At 40.4% G+C, this 20,110-nt stretch overlaps 1 protein-coding gene across 6 annotated transcripts in view; it reads left to right on the top strand.

Annotated features, from left to right (window-relative positions):
- The window catches only part of kcnq1.2 (potassium voltage-gated channel, KQT-like subfamily, member 1.2), a 161,650-nt gene that overhangs the window by 27,665 nt on the left and 113,875 nt on the right, over window positions 1–20,110 (top strand). For 4 of the 6 annotated variants that reach the window (XR_006843940.1, XM_046395368.1, XM_046395366.1 and 1 more), the window contains exons 11-14: window positions 851–1,016; window positions 4,598–4,624; window positions 6,179–6,232; window positions 6,625–6,742. Coding sequence is in view for 5 of the 6 variants with exons in the window: in XM_046395368.1 (XP_046251324.1) it covers window positions 851–1,016; window positions 4,598–4,624; window positions 6,179–6,232; window positions 6,625–6,742 (365 nt within the window). In the remaining variant the exon portion in view is untranslated. Of the gene's footprint in view, window positions 1–850; window positions 1,017–4,597; window positions 4,625–6,178; window positions 6,233–6,624; window positions 7,746–20,110 lie in introns of those variants that run through there. The other 2 variants (XM_046395371.1, XM_046395369.1) reach the window with 2 other exon arrangements.

The following is a 20,110-nucleotide window of genomic DNA, read 5'->3' as shown; positions in this document are numbered from 1 at the left end:
TATATTCTGCATATATTCCATGCAATGAGACTCATACAAGAGGAAATCCAGTGTGTGGCAGAGTACTGTTCTGCAGAGTTTCTGCTCTCTGAATGTATTTTCTGATTTCTTAGTATTTTGCTCGGCGTCATCCTTTAGACAGTGGGTGTGTAACCCCCAGCCAGTGACAGTGTGCAGTGTGTGAGGTCAACACTATTCAAAAACATAGTGACTGGGTTACATTAATGTCTTGCTGTGCTTTAGCTTTTCAGGAAATAACTTTGCTTCTCTGATTCACTGCTTTGTGGATTGCTAATGTTGCTCTCTTCCTCTCTCTCTCTTTTTCTTTCTCTCTCCTCTCTCTCTGGGGTTAACCCTAACCCCTAACCCTAACCCTAACCCTAAACCTCTCTCTCTCTCTTTGAATGGTGTGTTTACGAACGGCAACCAACATAGTATACCTTTAGAGGATTTTGCTGGTTACAGTTTTCAGTAGTTTCAGAAGTTTCAGTTTGAACTGAATAGGCAGTCCAGATTTAGTCCAGTTTCTGTTGCCTCAACGGTCCCATACTGACGTCAAATTAAACATGAAATACAGAAACACCAGAGGCAATCATAATAGGCAACATCTTATGTGATTAGAACAGGAATGAATTATTCTTTCAGTATATTATCAAACATGGTTTCCCTGCATGCACTGAGGCCTTAAATAATCTCTGACAGTCTCCAAACCACATCCTCTGAGGGGCCAAACAAAGTGTGGAGGGCTTAACTCTACAAATCAGAATGCCTATTAATTGTGATTACAATTTATCACCACCACAGTGAAATACTTCTTTTGTATTAACTTAGCTGATGTTTCCTCTGTCAGAGAAGGGGGAACAAAAGGAGAGTGAAGTCCAGAGGTAATGGCTCTATGGGCGGGGCCTCAGAGAGGGCTGTATCGATCCCCCAGATCACCTACGATCACATTGATGACTCTGAGGAGAAGAAAGATGTCTCATTTTTCCAGGATGAGCCAAGGGGCGCTGTTGAAGGTAATGTATTGGAAAGACCTGCGCTTTCATGTTAATGTATGCAGTGTACAAATCCATGTCAAATACGTAATGAGGGTTATTGCCACTTGCTTTACGTTAGTGCATGTTTTTCAGCTAACTATAAACTGCCTTTTCCAACAACTCAGTTCCAGACAACTAGCCAAGATTACACATGAAAGCACTCAGCCCAGTTTTATTGCTGCCCGATTAAACTGACTTTAATAACAGTTTTTATTCAAAAGTTGACACCTCAGAGTTTCATGTTCTTTGAAGAAGGTGTTTTTGACTTGCAGTGAATATCGTTGTGAAGTTATCTTTGCCGTTTTAATGCAGTTCAAGGCGGTCATTTGACGAAGTGAATTATTGCGGTAATGAAACCAGTTTTTTTCTGTTCCTCTAAAGACAATTTTGTTTGATGAAATAATGTGCGTTTAGTGCTGTGAAATGATGTCATGCTGGCTTAAAGGCCTTGGAAATCCATTATTTCTGTAAAATTTTAGCGTGTTTTTGCATTCAGGGCTTTTAAATGGCCAAAAAAGCACAATGATGAATGACATTTTTATTGCTCTTGCTTTAGAAATATTTGCACTTTTGTTGGCAAGTGTTTGTCATTCTTATTTTCAAGGTCTGTGAAAATTAATGCTGTAGATAAACATAAAATAAGAACTGCCGCCCACACCTCCACGTAATTCTGTTGCCAGCTTAGCAGATCTAATAATCCACTTATTTTTAGACACTTTTTGTTTGTAGAGTTTGGCAATGACAGAAGGTAGTGACTTTTTATGTACACCTGAGAGGGCAAACACTAAAGCATATGCTGTGGAGAAACTCAGTTGCATTCTACTTCTCAGCTACACCTGCCAAACCCTTGGTCCATTCATCCAGTGCTTTGGTCTGAACTGAAATACTGCAGCCTGATATGACTAACTGATGCATTGCCATGAAATTTTGTAAAAACACATGTTGTACACAGATGATGAATCTTGATTACTTTGGTGATCCCCTAACTTTTCCACTAGAACAAGCATGAGCACGTATTATTTCACTTCCTGAGAGCCTCCTTGCTGCTGGAGACACCAAGTTGGCCAAATTGAATTAATTTAAATAATGTATTTAGTTTAGCAAAGTAAAACTTTATACACTTACTGAAGCGTTATTGACGAGCTGCCTTGATCGCTGTCCAGCACTGTCTGCTGTGTTGTTGTTGTCTTCACTACATTGCATTGTGGGATATTGATGCTGACACGCATATCTGGCATGTCTGGCACTTGAATACAGTCGTATTTCCCTGGAAATGTTATGCATTTAGGTTTCGTACAATGGTTTCGGACATATTTAAGTCCTCACACGCTGTTTTAGGCCACTAAATAAGGTGTTAGTATTGAATTTCAATGCAGCCTTAGTCATTTTCAAAATTCTGTCATTGTCATGATGTCATTGTTGTTCCAACTTGACGTACAAATTAAATATAAAGTGGCCAGGCTGAATGTGTCATTTAGAGCTAACCTCTGACAAAAGACCGCAGTTTGGTTTTCTGAGTTCATACAAACAGTGGAGACCATCACACATTATTGGACGAGTTGTGATGTGCTGGTTTCTCATTTTCACACAGTAAACAGAGGCCCTGTGCTAATCCCCTTAGAGCCAAGATGGCTGCCAGGTGTCTTCAGTCGGCCAGATGGAAGCTATTACAGTCTCAGTGGTGATTAGAGGTCATGGTTACTAGCTCTTTACTGCCTCAGTTGTCCCCTTTGCTGGCCACAGACACTCACACTGGGCTTTAGTGGAAAAACTTTAAAATATGGGCTTATCAAGATTACAAGTGGGAATTTCTTGTATACCACTTGTTTACTAGTTGTGTTTTCTGTTTGCTATCAGGTTGAAGAAGTGCAGGCAATAGTGTTGGTTTCAGATCATCCAGTGTTCAGATAATTCTAAAACTTCAACCTATGGTGGTTCATAATTGTTACTGCCATTTGTACTTAACAAGAAAATTTTTATTTTATTTTTTAAATTAAATACAGGTCTGTGCGTACAGTACATGATTGATGGCTGACTGGTCAAGGGGGCGCTCGTTTAACTTCCTGTGTTAAAAGTGATCCCCGCCAAATGAATTGACCCAGACTCCAGGTTAATAAATGCACTTTATGAGTTTTTCCTGTCAAAGCGTGTGATCATAAAAGGAGCTGGAGTGACATAAAGTAGACATAAAGGCAGACCATCAGTAGAAGAGCAACCGCTTATGAGGGGAAAAGTTGTGTAGTTTCCTGCTTTATTGGGTGGATCTTAGATAATGAAGGAGAACACATGTCTTCAGTGCATGTGGAAAAAGCTATCCAATCAAGCTTAATCTGAAACCATCCAGTATTCATTATTGTATTTACATGTGTACAAGTTGCCAACATGAGTGCATCATGTCTAATAATTTTAAGGTTATGCTTATGTAATCAGTAAATATGCATAAATAAATAAATGAATGCACATGCTGAGGTTATGGAGTGGAAAAATGAATTGGCTAAGCTGCGGATGGCATTAAAACCAAGTAAAAAGCCTGCAGCCTGCTGTCACTAATGACAGTGTGTGAGTTGAAACAACATGGGACTGTATGATCTCTACTTCAGATCCAGCCATAAAACAAGTATTTGTAATGCTTACTGCCTACACGAGGGATGCTGTCTAATTTATTGTTTTTACATCACTGTTTCATCTTGGCACTGGGCTGCTGAATTAGAAATAAAATGATCAAGAGATGCAGCTGTTTTTTTTTAAGTTTTATGAAATACTACCCTAAATGTCAAACTGATTTAATAAAGATTTTGCTGTAGGGGTTTATGATTTAATTAATATAAGCTGCATGACTCTGTAGTTTGGTCGTTTGTTCAGTTTGTGAACTAGAACAAAGTACATTGTTCCTTTAAAAGAAAATATGGATGATCAGACATCTGTGCTTCCAATTTTAAGTTTAATGTTCACTCTCTTTTAGGTCTGTCTAGTCAAAGTGGTTCTTTAGCTGCTAAATGCTCTACTGTTTCCACAAGCCAGATACTATCTGTGCCTGTCTGCTGTTTAACAGATAGTGTGCAATGTGTTTTTAGAGCTTCTTCACTCAAAATAGCTGCCTGCTGTGGCCCAAAAACAGCTCTTTGTGAGCAGCAAGAGTTAACCAAAACAGTAAAATTGTGGGCCGGACAGCTAAACAACGAGCTGAAACTCGTTATAAAGTTCTATTAAAGCCAAGGGGACCTGCAAATTCAGGTTGCAATTAGTTACAAACAACCCCTTTCACACTGTTGCATTTTCACATTTTCATGTCATACATTGTTAATATAAAAGTTATTGATGATAGCCTCTTTAAATAAACACCTGTAAGTGGGGTAAGTGGCCACAAACATCAGATTTATTGTCCCTGTCAATAAAAAAGGAAGCAATTGTCAAACAAAATTGCTGTTTTGATGTAAAGCAAGAACTGATAGATTGATTGCATTAGCTGGAAAGATGTGTTTGTGTCGTTTCTGCTAACATTGTCATGTGCATCATTCACGTTGCAGTCACTTATGAACGTTTCTGCCTTTTGTTCGCAGGGCTTATCAGAATGTTCAAACAACCAGGTGAGTCCTTCTAACTCCCCCTTCACAACTGATCCCACAGCTTATGAGGTTTTGTTACAGAGACAATGTTGACATACAATAATATTTTAGTGCACTCTGGTCTCGTGTTAGCTCTTTCTAGGGTCTGTTCCACAGTTAAAGCACAGGCTGTAAAGGCTGTATAGGCTGTAACAAAATCCAAGTGACAGAAAACGATGTAGACTCTATTGTATATCTGTTATTCATCTATACGATTTATCTAAAGAAAAAACACAAAGGGTGAACGTCTATTGTATGTGTGATCACTGCACTGTCTAAGCAGTGGCCCTTTCCACTGGTTAAGTACTTCTTCTTGTGCTATTAAAAACTCTTCTGTGTTAATCATTAGCTAGCCTGCCTTTTTAATGTGGCCCAGACAGTATTTTAATTAGACTCGCTGGCTGGCTGGGCCTTTGTCCCCATCCGGACCAAACCAGAGCCAAGCAGAGAGAGACTCAGACATTGGTCCTGGGTTGACCTGGCCTGTTTTCTTTACTGGGTGCCCTGCCAACACCACACGACGGGTGAGGGACAGGGTTGGTCTGGCCAGGAATGGACAGGGGCCCAGGGGACTGTGGGGACCGAGACTGGGACACCAATGTGAGTGAGGGAGGGAGGGGGCTGTGTGGAGCTGATAAGTTGTCATTGTGGGGCTCCAGTAGTCAGAAATAAACTGGTCATTGTTTGATTTAGTCACTGTCCGGCTTATCGCTCCACTTATCTGTCTGGCCCCACCCTCCTTCCTGTCTGTGAGAATCTCTCAATGGAGCGCCCCCCCCTCTCCTCTGTACCTCTGTCTCACTGTATCTTTATTTTTTTTTAACTTCATCTTTCTTTCCAACTCTCCTGCTCTTTTCTCATACTTTCCACACCAAACATGTCGGCAGTGATGGGCCAGATAAACTGTTGTTAATAAACCCTTATCCTGTTTGTGCAGCCGATAAGCCAGTTCTCGTCTCCAATAGAGAGCTGAAGTTGAGGCTAAAGGTGGCTCTTGTTGGCTGTGGTTAACCACCCCTCCCTTTCTTTCACTTTCTCTGCTTCACTCTCACTCTGTCTCTCTCAATCGCTGTCTCAGCTTCCGGATTATACAATGTTAAACAAACTCGATGATGGAGTACTAGAAATGTTGAATAGATTTTGCTTGAATTGGAATGGTCATTCTGTTCTTGGGCACAGATTTGCTTCCATTCTTTATCACAATGGAGGTCTGGTGGTTTGAAGCAGAGACTTATCAAACTCTGACAGTCTGACTGCAGGTCAAGCCCCAGCCTCACATGTTGTTCTTTGCTGTTGTTTTAGCCGAGCCAGGAGCCAGCCAGCTGCACTGTTGAACTGGCGCACTGCAATTTCTTTTTCTACATATAAATTGTTCAAAAATGTGCAACTTGGATACTTTTCCCTGCTGATCAACAGACAATTGAACAGTGCTAAAACCCACTGATAAAATAGATGTTAAACTTTTTTCCCCTTTTTCCTTTTTGTCCTTCTTCTTTCTTTTTTCCCCTTATTTTAATTTTGTTTGCACGGCATCAGGCCCTCCTCATCATTCTTGGTCGTCTTTCACTCTGAGCTGCCCTGGCTCTCCAGGTATCTCTCTTTACCTCTCTTTGTATCTGCTTTTACTGATACGCTCAATGAAATATGTCTGCACTTGCCAGCTTATTTTGCCTTTAACCCCAACTTTGTCATTTGACTGGAAATTTCAAACTATTATTCAATTTAACATAAGAAATGAGTTCCTCTGTAGCTTAAAATAGTTTACAAGAGAAGCTAAACTATGTGTATTAATAATTACTGGAACTCTTATTACTTACATGTTCACTTCAGAGTCCTGTAACTACCACATTTGTCCTTTCCAAACATATCAATTAATTGAAAAAGAAATCTCCTTAATTTAAATGAAATGGATATGAATGGCTAGCATGCCAGCCTAATGTGACTGTACTGGAAATATTATCTCTTATCTGTGTTCTTTGTAGTAAAGAAGAATCATGATAACAGCACCTCCATCGACATCTCCCGCGCCAACAGCTTAACCGATGAGCTGGACTACATGAGTGAGGATATCCCATTGCCTGTGGTGACTGACAAAGCTCAGTAAGTCCCCAAAAATGTCCCCTGTGCTTTTCTCTGGAGCCCTCATCTCCCTCCAATCCATCACCTCGCACTGACCTCCATTCTTTCATACATAAAATACTCATTTCCCTACTTGTCATAGTACCTAAAGGCCTTTTGTCAGACCAGAGAGCCCCTCTAGCTGCTCTCTAAGTGAAGATGTTTTGTTGAACTCTCTTGAGGGTTAAAGAGACTCTCGAGGGCCAAGGCCATATCAGGTACAGAGACTTATAAAGGGGATTATCCCTTTAGTCTCGAGGGAAATGTCAAAGAAATCCCTCTCAATAGGTTGTAGGGCATGTTAAGGTACTGGATGGCTTGTCACCACATGCCCACAGGATTGAGAATTCACTGCTGTTGGTTGCCGTGTGAATACTGAATGCGTTTTGTTGGTGTTCCTTCCTCCCCGCAGACCCACTCAGTCAACCACAGTTTCCTTGATGCGAACCAAAACGTAATTCTGATGTAATTAGATTTTCTTTGCTTCCTGTATTAACGAGCTGCAGCAGAGAACATTAATGAGGGCCACAAAAACAATTATTTCTCCAATGAGTCCTGTGTTCTCACCAGTGTCAACAAGCCATCACTCCCACACGGTGTTTTCACAAGTTTACACTATCAACAGTAACTACAAGTGTTCACGTAGGAGCAAAGTGGAAAGACTTTGCACAGACAACATGTCAACACTATTGTTTGCTTTTCCCACTGCGGCTGAGTCATGTTGCATCATTGCATCCAGATTAGGCGATTACATGCTGAGCAGGGAGATAATACCATGTCCCATAGGACTAAATACAGATGGTTAGAGGTATCAACAGATTATAGGCCTTAAAAAACCCAAAAAATACACAGGGTTGCTAGTAGTTTATGTCTTTTATATACACTATATAGGGAAAAGTATCCAGACACACCTCTTTCTGAAGCTGTTTTTCAGTGGTTGGGCTCGGCCCTGTACTTCCAATGAAGGGAAATTTTAATGCTTCAGCATACCAAGACATTTTGGACAATGTTATACTTCCAACTTTGTGGCAACAGTTTGGGGAAGGACCTTTTCTATTCCAGCAAGGCAAAGTCCATAAAGACATGGTTGGAGGAGTTTGGTGTGGAAGAACTTGACTGGCCCAAATGGAATGTCATTAAAGTCTCTGTTGGTGTGATCAGTCAGGTGTCCCAATACTTCTGTCTTTATAGTGTATGCTAGTTTCTTTTCATTAATAATAAATGTTGTTAATTCATTGTGTACATCCATCACAGTGGGCCTCAAAACCCTTTCATGCCTCAGATGGTCGCTCATGTGCACTGAAGGCTTTGAGATGCAGTGTGAGTGTTTTTGCTGTACCTTCACATATTGACATGCAGTATTTTTTAGTATTTAAATTGCAGTTAGTCCTGTGTATGTCCTCTTAGTGTATATATATATATACTTAAGAGGCAAAAAGAATGAGCTGGACATGCTAAAGCTTATTATGGGTCAACAGAGAGATAGATAGTTGCTCACAGGTGTTGTATTGGTCCAACGCTTTTCAGAATCAGCTTTACTGGCCAAGTTTGCATATACAAACAGTTATTTATTTCCTCATCGCTTTTTTCCATGTTGTGACCAATCTTAGTGGATACTACAGCGTGCTGTATGTAGATTTTCAATTACTCTGAAATGGGCTTGATATGAAAGCATGAGTGCGGTCTGTCAGCTAGTGTCTTGAAAGTAAAAATGACAGTGAAAATGAGACAAGATCTTTCAGCTATTTTATTTGAAGTCTGTCTGTTCCTTATTTTCAATATGTGTGTTCATCTTCTTCATGTTCATGTTCGTCAGATGATGTTCTTCATAAACTGTATACAGTCTTTCTGTCCAATATCCATTCTGTTCACTCATTTTCCTTCGCAGATTGGGACAATGCAGTCACCTCTTGGCCTCTTTTGCTTTTCTTATTCATTCCACTCCAATTTCTGTGGCCTCTTAAAAACAAAAAGTTCAAAGCACCTTTTGTACACATTTTCAGGAAAAAACCTTACATAGTTTCCCCCAGTTTCAAGTTTTAGTTCAGAATATCTAAACAGTGATAAAAATGCTCTCTGCCCACAGAAGATCTTCAAATCCTGTAATTTGGTAACGGCATTAGCAGATCAAACTTTTTCATTAAAACATGGTTCTGAACACCAGAACACTCCCTCTCTCCTGTGCAGTCTTTTGATCTGCGTGTTGGTGGCATCCGTCCAGGACTCTTTCTCCCCACAGCACTTGATTTTCACAAGCCACTGTACTGACTCTCTCGCTCTTTATTTCCGCCCCCTTCTCTCCACTTCTCCAAGTCATCTTTGAACTCTAGCTGTAGAAACCATGACTAGACACTACCAAAATTAATATTAATTAAATATGCTACTTGCACCACCCCTATGTAACCACATGAAACCTATTGTTTTGCATTGGTGCTTAAGTATTATTCTCATTCACGTTTGAAACTTGCTGCCAAACATTTGTCCTCACAATATCAATACTTTCTTGGTGTTTAATGACCCTTGAAAAGATGTAGGCATAACCTGAATGTTCTTAAAAATTACATGTATTATTAAAATTACTTCCATGGTAATGTGTCAGGGAAAATTCAGCATGTGTGAATATTTATATATATTTCTATGTCCCCCTACTGACAATAGCCAGGGCTGGAGGCATATTGTTTTTTGGGTTTTCCATCCGTCCGTCCATTTCATTCTAGCGAATGCACTACATCAGGGATTCCTTGAGGGAATTTCCTCGGATTCGGTACAAACATCCACTTGGACACCAGGATGAACTGATAAGAATTTGGACGACAAAGGTTGTGACTTTCCGAGTCACGTTTTTGCCACAACTCAAGAATTTATATGCTAATAATATGCTAATTAATTTATATGCTAACAGAAACTGCAAGTGAACTGGTGTGCGTAAGGCACAACTGCAAGGTGTGAATTCCAGTTTTGATTGCCTTTTTTGTGTCAGTCTGACCACTTCAGCGTGGAAGCTCTGGGTTCTCATGTGAGCAAGCGAGTCTCGCTGCTGCTGAGACAGACCGTGTCTATTTGTATCCATTGCATGGCTTCTGTGTGCGTAATTCATCTCTGACAGCCAGACTTAGATTTGGACCACGCTGGTCACATTCCCATAGCAGCTGGTTTGTTTTGCCCCTGGTGTCACGCCACCGAGGACTGCACTGTCATTTGGCATCCTTATCTGTCCACCACATCCACCCATACTGACTGAGGGAACCTGCATGCTCACACGCTGTCTCAGTTTTCTGTGCAGTTCTGCCTCCACAGTCTTTATTCTATATTTCTAGTGGCTCTATCACATTTTCTATGTGACAGCACTGCCTGGAACGTTCTACTGTTTGTTTGGCTTTGTGGAAGCAGACTACTTTAGAATGAGTGTGTGTGTGTGTGTGTGTGTGTGTGTGTGTTTGTGTGAGTGTGTTAGTTAACATGTGAGAGGCATCAACACAGCTGGCTGTGACTTCGCTGGACTCCTGAAGAGGAAGTGGTGCAGGGCAGCGTCCGCACGCAATCATGTCTTTTGCTCTTCTGAACCCAACACAGACACACCCACCTACACAAACACACACAAGCACACTTTTTCCTCCCTGAGAATATAAATGTTTATTATTGCCTTGTTTGTTTGTGTAAAACCAGCTTATGGTGACTCATTGGATTTTATGTAATATCTGAAATAGAAAAAAAGGGGAGGAAAAAAAAGCACATACACGGTTCCACGACCGTAAACAGAGTTCTTCCCTTTTGAATGTAAACACGTCCTTCACTATTTGATTACTTGAGCCAGCGTATATTTGGCTTTTATTTGTTGCAATTCAGTTTAATATAATACAGTGTGCGTGTGAAGCAGTACACTTCAAGAAGGTAAATTTACATGAAATTAACACTGACAAACATTCGTCTCCTGTTCATTTCTGTTCTGTACAAATGAATGATGGAGTGAAAAAAACAAAACAAAAACATTTGCTTCCCTTAGCCAAGCAAATTCATATCCTGGCCTTGCCTGGTGTTAAACTTGGATGAACTTTGACAGACAAAATGACAGCCTCAGCCAATAAAAAAGACTTATGTGTGTGTCCCTGTGTGTGTGTGTGTGTGTGTGTGTGTGTGTGTGTGTCTGTGTGTGTTTGTGGTTGACTCCTCAGACTGATTACAAACAGCCAAACTAATTTACGTTTGTCTCATCCTGCACCGGCCACAATCAGCACCGGCAGACGACGGTCATTCGCCCGCGGTCGCCCATGTGTGACCATGCCTTAAGTGTTGAATGAAATCATAACAAACCCCAGTGTTGCTGCTGGGTCTAAATTCCTCCCAAGGCAGAGTGACATTTACCCTCTTGGGGAATGAGTAAATGTTTCCAAGTACCCCCTCTTAGGCCCCCAGACAGAGGAAGGTCTTGTTTAGCTGATTGCAGTGATTGTGTCCTATCTCTCTCTGGCTGCTCTCTGTTGTAATACTCTTTTTTTTCTCTCTCTCACTGCGTCTCCATTTATGCAAAAAAAAGGCGAACTTTCCTGGTACTTTTCTCTGTCTAGCAGCACCAGATCAGTAATGTCTGTCATCTTGTGACCTGAGGCCTTCTTCCCACTGGGTGTGGCCAGGTTCTCTTCCTGTGTCTTTCTCCTCCTCCTCCTCGTCCTCGTCCTCGTCTTCTCTCAGACCTGTAAAAGCCTGCATGGGCCACCTGCAGGCAGCTCTTGATTAGTTCCACTCTTACAGGCTATCCAGAGATAAACAATGAAAACCCACTGCAGCGCCACAGGAGGGGACTGCGGGCAGAGACACATGCATCATGGCCTGTTGTCTTCAAGTAGGGGCCTCTCTCTTCTCAGCAACTGGCGTCTTTTGTGCCGAGCTCTAAACAAATTGACTTTTTGTCTGCGTTGCTTCTGTATGCCTGTGTTTTTCACTGTACTCTGATATTAATGGCACGGAGGGGCGTTTCAAACATATGGTGTTTAGTCACGAGAAAAAATCGAAAATGTATTCCAAGGTTTCAGGTCACAGGAGTCTTCTTTTAACCCTTAAATATTTGGGTTATTTTATGGAGCTTTATGCAAGAATCAGCAGCGGATCTAATGTGAAAATATCCAGCAAATCCTCCTTATTTTTTCTGGCTTTACTGCCAAGTATTAGAATGACAAACTAGACAAGGCAAGGGCTCCGCTTTAGGCACATGCACAAGGCACAAACGCACACACATACTGCATGCACACAGACAAACTGATGGCGTACACTCCGAGGCCTCCTGCCCCGCAGCAAGGAAAGCTGCCCAGGTGCTGCTGCTTTATGAAGAGATAGTGAAAGAAACCAATAAAGAAAAGAACAAATTGTGCTTTTTACTTTTTGCCAATTTCTAGGACATGAAAAAAAACAACAATAGAAAATAGCCTCGGTTCAGTGAAACAGCCACACACTGATTCATATTCTCTGGACTGCGGAGCTCTGCATGGAGAGATTCAATAGTTAATCTCATTATAGACTCTGGGCTTTTTATGTGGTTGGTGACCTCCACTCCAGCTTTTCTCGTTTGGATGTATTAGACTTTGTTTAATCTTTACATTGCTGCAGTGTGTGAAGGTCTCGCTTCAAAAGTCGTCTGAACTCAAACACAGATGTTTTTTTGCCATTTTTGTGCTGCGCCTGCATTTGGTAAACATTGCCATGCGATTAGTTGGAACATTTTTTTGCAATGTGGACTTAAGGTGGATGTGTCATGGTTGACCTGTTTCTGTTTATTTTATTTCCACTTTGGATAGATGGAGGGATTGTGACACTAAAGATAAATCCAATTTCAGGCAGCTTGGAGAGAAATATATCCTCTGAATCAGCTCTTGCTTAAAACATTTTTTTCTCCATCAAGGTTGAGTGAATTTCACAATGCCGCTAGAACACTGTGGCAATGCATGTGGTAATGTTTTTCAACATGCTAAATTTGTTGCAGGAGATCTCCTTACGTACTCTTGCATCCAAAAACTGTAAGTCAAAGTATGGTCTGTTATTGACTACCATTTTGAAACTGAAGAACAATGCTGTCCACCAGTGTCAGGTGTTAGACTTTGACTTTCAAAGCTCCAACACTTTGGTCTGCCTTCCCGAAAAACAGTGTGCAGTGTAACAGTGTCTGCTTGTTATCATAATTCAAATGAAAGTCATTATTTGACCTGCAGTGTGTAGTATGTCTTAACCACAAATCTGTATATGTACACTTAAACACGGAAGCTTAAACCATAACAAACAAACGCAGTCACATAATACTTCTTCTTGTTCCAGTTTTGCTTGGGTTGCCATGGTGTCTTGTACTACCGTGCACTTGAGGTTTGCAGTGCACTTTTATCCCCTTTTTTTTCTACACGATGGTTCTGGGCCCCCCGAACTGTTGGTTTGGTCAGGAAGAATTAAACTGAATAATATTTACAAATGTAATTGCAGTTAAAGTAATTCAGGGTTTTCTGTCACCTCAAATCTTGCTGAGAAGATGAGGGGAAAGTTTTATACTGTTTTCATACTGGGAGAGTCATTCCAGGCCACAAGTGACTTTTCTTTTATGATTTAACTTGTACATTCACAAGATGGAGAATATCCATTCCATGGCCTACTGGAATAAAGCTCTTTGTTTGTTTTTCCTCCCCAGCATTTATTTTTGAGTGTTATATAGATTACTTAAACAAGAGATATGTGATACTTAAGTACATGTTAAAAAAATGTAACTAAAATTTTGCTTGTAAAACAAGGTCCTGGTTGGACCAGGGCACACAAATTTAAACCACACACTGTGCACTACAGAAATAAAAAAAAGATGATGCTGTGTGTTTTAAGTTTTACTGCTCTTCCACAGAGAGAGAGATCACTGGCCACAGGATCAAATTCTCCTACCAGGAGCCAAAAAAGAGAATCGGCAAGCCATCTTTTATGACACATGAGTCACACCCAAAGCAATAAAAGGCATTTTCATGAAGTACTTAATTAGAGAGTGTGTTTTCGTGCTGGCCATCGTGCATTAATGAAGGCCCTCATGCTGCTCTCATAAGGGGTGTGAGTGTTTACTCCCCCCCTACAGTGGTGTTGGTGGTTCTGGGGAGGATTTTATGGTGGGGGACCATCAGTGACTGGGAGAATGGCCTGCTTTTATGGCCTCTCACCGCAGGTTAGAAAATCCAGAGACTCAGCAAAGCAAGTACTGCATAAATAAACCGTCCAGACCAAATAAAAAGATACTCTCACCAGCATGATCTCTAACTGCTGCATCTAGATTATTGACCGGCCTGTGTGCAGTGGTTGGAAATGATATGAGTGCCATCTTGGCTCTAATAGCTCCTCTTAAATCTGCCCGGATTGCTCGCAGTGGTGGATTGAAGTGAGCTTGTCACGGCATGCTGGTTTAGTAAGTATTCGCGTGTGGTGCAGTGGATCAGGGTTCAATCCAAAATCAGCATGAGTAACTACCCATGAACCAGGCCAGACTGAGTCAAAGCCAAAAATAGACGGGCAAATAAGAGCTGTGTTCATTCATATGAGGTTTTTGTCGTACCTGACAGTGCGGTCCGTAGAAAAGATGATAATGTGGTGAATAGTTGTTTTCCAATTCCTTTCCTCTAAAGGCTGAAGCTCAAACAAGATGCCGGGTGTCTTAGGATGCTCACAATTTAGCAGTTTATGCGGTTTCTGTTTATGGACTCATAGTCAGTTGCTGTGTTTAATAATGATGTAATATACTCACAGCCAATGGTTATATTCACTAACAGAGAGCAGCGTTCCTGTAAATGTGCTCAAACAATCCTGACTTTTCCATTCATCCTAATGCTGCCTGGAAAACAAGAACAAAACAAGTCAGTTGAAAGATTTGCATTTGGAGCGCTCTAATGTTTACATATGTATAGCTTATGTGTATTTTGCAAATTTGCAAAAGAGAGAGAAAAAAACAGTGGTGAACCTTCCTTAGATTTTATGCCTTCACTTTGGCATCAGTGTCACTTCACCAGCAACACAAGCGCTGGATAAATAGATAAACACATAAAAATAAAATGAAATAAAATCAGATCAGGGAAAAAGAAAAAGAACTCAGGAAGTTGCTGTTTTCACAGCCCGACTCACTGAGCAGCGCCGTGGCGTCATAGCTGCTCCGTCTGTTGTTTGAGGGCGACAGTTTTAGGAAATCTGGAAAAGTGTTTGCTTTGATTAGAACCAAGTGCTGCTAACAAATACACACTCACAGGATTACAGTAATGACACTTAGTGTTTTTCTTAGTTGCCTTTATAATTTAGCCCATTCCACGCAGTTCTTTGCTCAGCTATTTGGAATGTTTTTATTTAATATTGTTTGTCCGAATTGATTACAGCATTGTAACACTGGGGTTAAATATACAAATTAAACTAATGAACCTACATAATTAGGCAAAATTAAATAATTAGGGTGCTGTAAACGTAATTCGAAAATATGGTCGCTTGAGGATTTTTCTTTCCACACAAACAAACAAAGTGTTGATAAACTCCAGATGATTCTGAAATGTTTTTTTCATTAATGATTGCAAAAATATCATTAATTACTGAAGAGGAAGGAAGCAGTGGAAGTAGTTCAAAAGCCAAATTGCTGAAGAGGACTGTTATTTGTGGAATAGAAATCCTCGCAAATAAAATTTAGATTTGTATTAATGGTAGTTAATACTTATCTGTAGCAACTGAAATTGAATCAAATATTTTAATTCAGTTATGGAAACAGCATGTAGAATGACAATGTACTCACTGAACAGAACGTGCAGTAAAAACTCAATCTAAAAAATCAACTAAATAAAATGCCTGACAGAAAGCCCCAGCTCGTGTGTTTTGTAAGCTGATGCCATTCCAGTGAAATTTTCTTTTTTTTGTTAAAATAATCAACAGGCTGTGTAGAAGAGAATGACCATCTCAGTGTGCAAGGCGTAGTAGTGGTGGTGGTGTTTTCAGTAGCTCCACAAATTTATTTACACCTCTGAGTTTAAAGCATATCAGTCATGTTTAGTATGTGACTGTATATTTACACTGACTCCTACTCTGACTGTAGAGAAATCAAAGGCCCAATCCAGTCCTTTCCTTGGAGGATTCCCAGACTTGGTATAGATGCTTCCCTGTCTCTCAGAGGTGTGTCTCCCTCCCTCCCTTCTCCAGCATTGGAAGCACCTGTACAAATACACTCTGTCGTCTTTTGTGTGTGTGTGTGTGTGTGTGTTTCTCTCCATGTTCTCCTCCTCCTCCTCCTCTTGTGCAGGGCTCAGTTTCTTCTTCTTCTTCTTCACTCCTGTTAATGAAAACAGTCGTCTGCAGCAGCACCTGAGTGGCCTGTTTGTACAGCCAAATCCTATAGCCTTCCACAATCTCTCTCTTTTTTTTTTCACTCAGTCCTCTCAGCTCTCAGGTCTGCTCTCAGCTCTCAGGTTTTCAAAATGGCCAGCCGTGCCATTTGATGTGGGCCGGAGGTGGGGGTAGGGGGGGTTTATTCAGGTGTGGCGACCGGTGCTGCCACCACCCAGCCTCTGATGTTGCGTCCATCTGCAGCCAGGTGCCGGAGCTTCGTCAGAGAGCCCAGTGTTCCGGCACTGGAGATGAATAGAGGGCCTGTTGATGGAGCTCGTCTGTGGGGCCCTGTGGTTTCTCCCCTCTTATACGCAGAGGCAGGGATATGCTACTGGCCAGGGCGTTTACCTGCAGGAGAGGAGAGTGGTTGACTAAAGGGGGAGCTGCAACACTGTGGCCCACGCCTTGACCGCAGGGAGACTTATAATATGGTGCATGTATTTGTGTGTGTGCATGTGCTTCCACCCTGGCTAAGTGCCTGCCACACCTGTCTGAATGAACACCTCTGTGTGTGTTTGAACTGAGGCTGGGTTCGGGTCAGCAGAGGTTGAATTTGCTAAAATGGGCCGCCTGGCATTGCATCAAGGATACAGGCTCCGATCGCATTATGGGGCGGGAGGGATTGGGTGTGTTTTCTTTGGAGGTGTGATTGTTCTAAAATATCCCTTTTCCTTTATTTTAGATAGAGATAGAAAGAGAGAGAGGTGGGATATTTGTGTAACACTGACAAGAAGGTATTTTGGTGGTCTAAAATTGCACTGTGTAAAATATGCATTTAACACTCAATTTTGGTAGTGAAATGAAAACTGTTCTGAACACTCCGCTCTGCGGATACCTTCAGTGCAGGTTTATGTTAGGCTTGCCATACAGGAATTTTAACACTTTCTGTTCACTCTATACATCTTCAGACAACCTGCAGTTCTTGAAAAGTATGAAAAACAAATTAATTAAGTTCCCATGAAGGAGCTTTTAAATTTCATTGTCATGAGAGGTATTGGATATTTCTTTCTTACCTGCTGTAGACAGTAGGTGTTCATGTGGCAGATTAGTCGTTTGTGTAGATTCTGTAGTGCAGTCACACATGTGGCAAACACTGCAGCCACTGCAGTCAGTTTTAGAAGCTTAAATGAGTTACTTATTTATTTGATCAATTCATCAATTTTCTGACACTTTTTTGGGTCAGGATCACATGAATTAATTATATTACTAGAAATTATTATTTACAAATTGAAAGTACAGAAAAAATCTTTAAAAATATTCATAAATTCATGTGCTTAACAAATGAATAAATATATACTGTAATTTTTCTGTCTATGGAAAATGAATTAAATTACATTGTGGTATTAAAATAATTCTTACATTTAATTGGTGAACATTGCCGAGAGCCTGATCCTCTATTTGTTGCTGAAGAGCATGAATAACTTACCAAACAATCAGATATGCTTATAGCAGCCTGTTTCTGTGGTGTGAATTTCCTGGTAGTACATGGTAGCACAGTTTAATTGAATTCGATTTCTCTGAAATGAAGTTTCTATGTTTTCATCGAACTGTCATCCTCAGAATTTTTCTCCGTCTCTCTGACCACTGAAAGACAACGGGGGCTGCAGTCTGCTGCCTCTATTGCAGCACCATCACCAGGCTTTGCGAGTTTTATGGGCATCACTCACAGTCACACATTTGCAGTTTCACCACAACGAGTACACTGGAAATTGGTGTGTCTTTTGCTTCTTTGAAAAATCACAACCACAGTGTTTCTGTGGTTATGATTTCTGACTAGATGATGCCGCTACAGTACAAAGAAAAAGATAAGCATGTAGAGGATTAAAGCAAACAGAGAAAACACCCTTTCTTGTCGCTCCGTATGGTATATTCACTGCAGATGGAGATTAAGAAGTAGTCTGCAGGTTATCAGTCAAGACCTTAAATGCCTCTGGAGCCAGATGTTTTAAAGCAGCGCAGTGAAAGAAAAACTCTAAATCATGGCAGGGGAACAGGTAAGCCTTGGCCATGTGTCTGTCACCTCCACTCCCCAAACTCACTCACTCACTCTCAAACACACACACACACACACACACTTCTTTCTACTCCCCCAGTGTATTTTTTCCACTGCTGTTAATTGGAGCCATATAGAACTCAGTTCATAATGAAAGACCCTCCCAGGGGGCCATGGCAGGGACTAATAACCTTCTAAATAAGTCTCTTCTAGTGCTGAAAGGTTGGCCTCTTTATAATACAAGTGTATATGTGCTGTAAAGTCTTTTCCAGTCTGCTACTGTAATTTTATGACTCTGTTTTATCCTTTTCTTTCAAAGCCAGTCAGTGAAATTAGGAAGGACGTCGTAGAAGGTGTCTGTGGTATCAGAGTGCTGTAGGTCCTCTCTCTGAGAAGCAGTAAAAATCCAGAAAATTACAGTAAATATCTGTTTTTCTTCTTATTTCTTCTTTTTTTAAAAAGAATTCATTTATGACATTTAATAGCTTTAAATGAAGGATACGTGTCACAATAAAGAGTCATCAGCAGAGCCATACAATAAAATTCAGGATTTTTTTGTATGCAGTTGGTGCAGATTGTATTCAGTGTGGTTGATGAAGGTTGCTGTTGGCTGTATAATAATAAAAAAAAAAAGTCACACCCCCGGTTAAATACAATCAAAAATATCTGAATAATTAATTTAAAATGCAAATAAAAAATCTTAAACCATCTATCTATCTAAACTGACCAAAACTTGGCAGTGTGGTCTCATCACAATGTACTTCAGTGGTAGCAGAGGTGATGGTAACGTTCCAGTCTGTATTTACCACATGCTGGTGTTTGTCAGAGCTGAGCAAGGTGAAACAGTTTGTGTTGTGTACTGAGTCAGATGGAGGGGGTGGAACAAACTGTGAAACATCAAACAGCCTGATTCACACTGAACACATCGACAGAATTTTTCTTAAAAAAAAAAACCAAACAAGCAAACAAGCAAACAAACAAACAAAAAAAACCCCATTGGACCAGTTTTAATTTTCACAAATGCTTACACTCGTAAGTAGACTACAAATTTGCCCAAAAATTGTGTGGATTTTTTTTTTAAATAATAATTTGAATTAAATTTAAATTGATTTCAGTTCAAGTTACATTTTCTGTGAATTTTATTAATCATTTATTATGTAAAGGTAATAGTGAGTCCCAGACTTTCATACTTTGGTTAAATTATGTTTCAGTGCAGTCACCAGTTAGAAATAAAAGTGTGATAGTAAAATAATGAATCCCTTTTAATAATTTTTTTGCTTTTAAAATCATCTAATTCAAAGTGACTGAGCCAAAAAAAAAAAATTTGCATTAAAAGAACAGCCTGATATAAAAATATAAATATAAAAATTCCCAGAGAACATAACCACTTTGTTATCAGCTTCAGTCCTGGTAATCACGTATGTTTTAGAACAGTTTGGAAAAAACATGTAGTTTTGTTTTTGTTTCTGTGTATATAATACAAAGTGAGTGTTAAAAGGAATGCTTGTGAAATTCACTCAAATAACTTTAACTGCGTAAACTGCTGTACTTTTTTTTTTTTTTTTGAAACTACTTTAAACAAAACTGCAGAGAGGTCAACAGTATTTCAGCCAGAGGTTCAGTCTTACAGCAACACTCTGAAGCACAGCAAGTGTGTTGTGAATCCCAGGAAAAGGAAAATAGAAATAACAACACTAACATGGTCATATGTGGTTTTATACTGTCATACACTGATGTTTTTTATGCTTGCTTTGTTAGTGAGAAAGCGGTTGGTCTGAAATGCTGAAATAACAGCACAGCGCAAAACAAAAAGCCAAACAGCAGTACGGTACAGCGTGTGGAGGAGGGGAACTCAGTTTGAGGCTTAAAATAAAATCCCCTCTGTGAACAGCAGGCTGTGCTGTAGCAACATCACTCCTCCACTCCCTTCAGTGCTCTCCACCGAGAGGCAGGCGACGATCACCGATGAACTCCCCCCACCCCTCTTTTTTCAATGT

Source organism: Scatophagus argus, chromosome 7 (assembly GCF_020382885.2).
Source record: "Scatophagus argus isolate fScaArg1 chromosome 7, fScaArg1.pri, whole genome shotgun sequence".
In the NCBI taxonomy this organism is placed as follows: Eukaryota; Metazoa; Chordata; class Actinopteri; family Scatophagidae; genus Scatophagus; species Scatophagus argus.
Note: the sequence above shows the minus strand (reverse complement) of the source record. Positions and strands in the feature narration are given on the sequence as shown.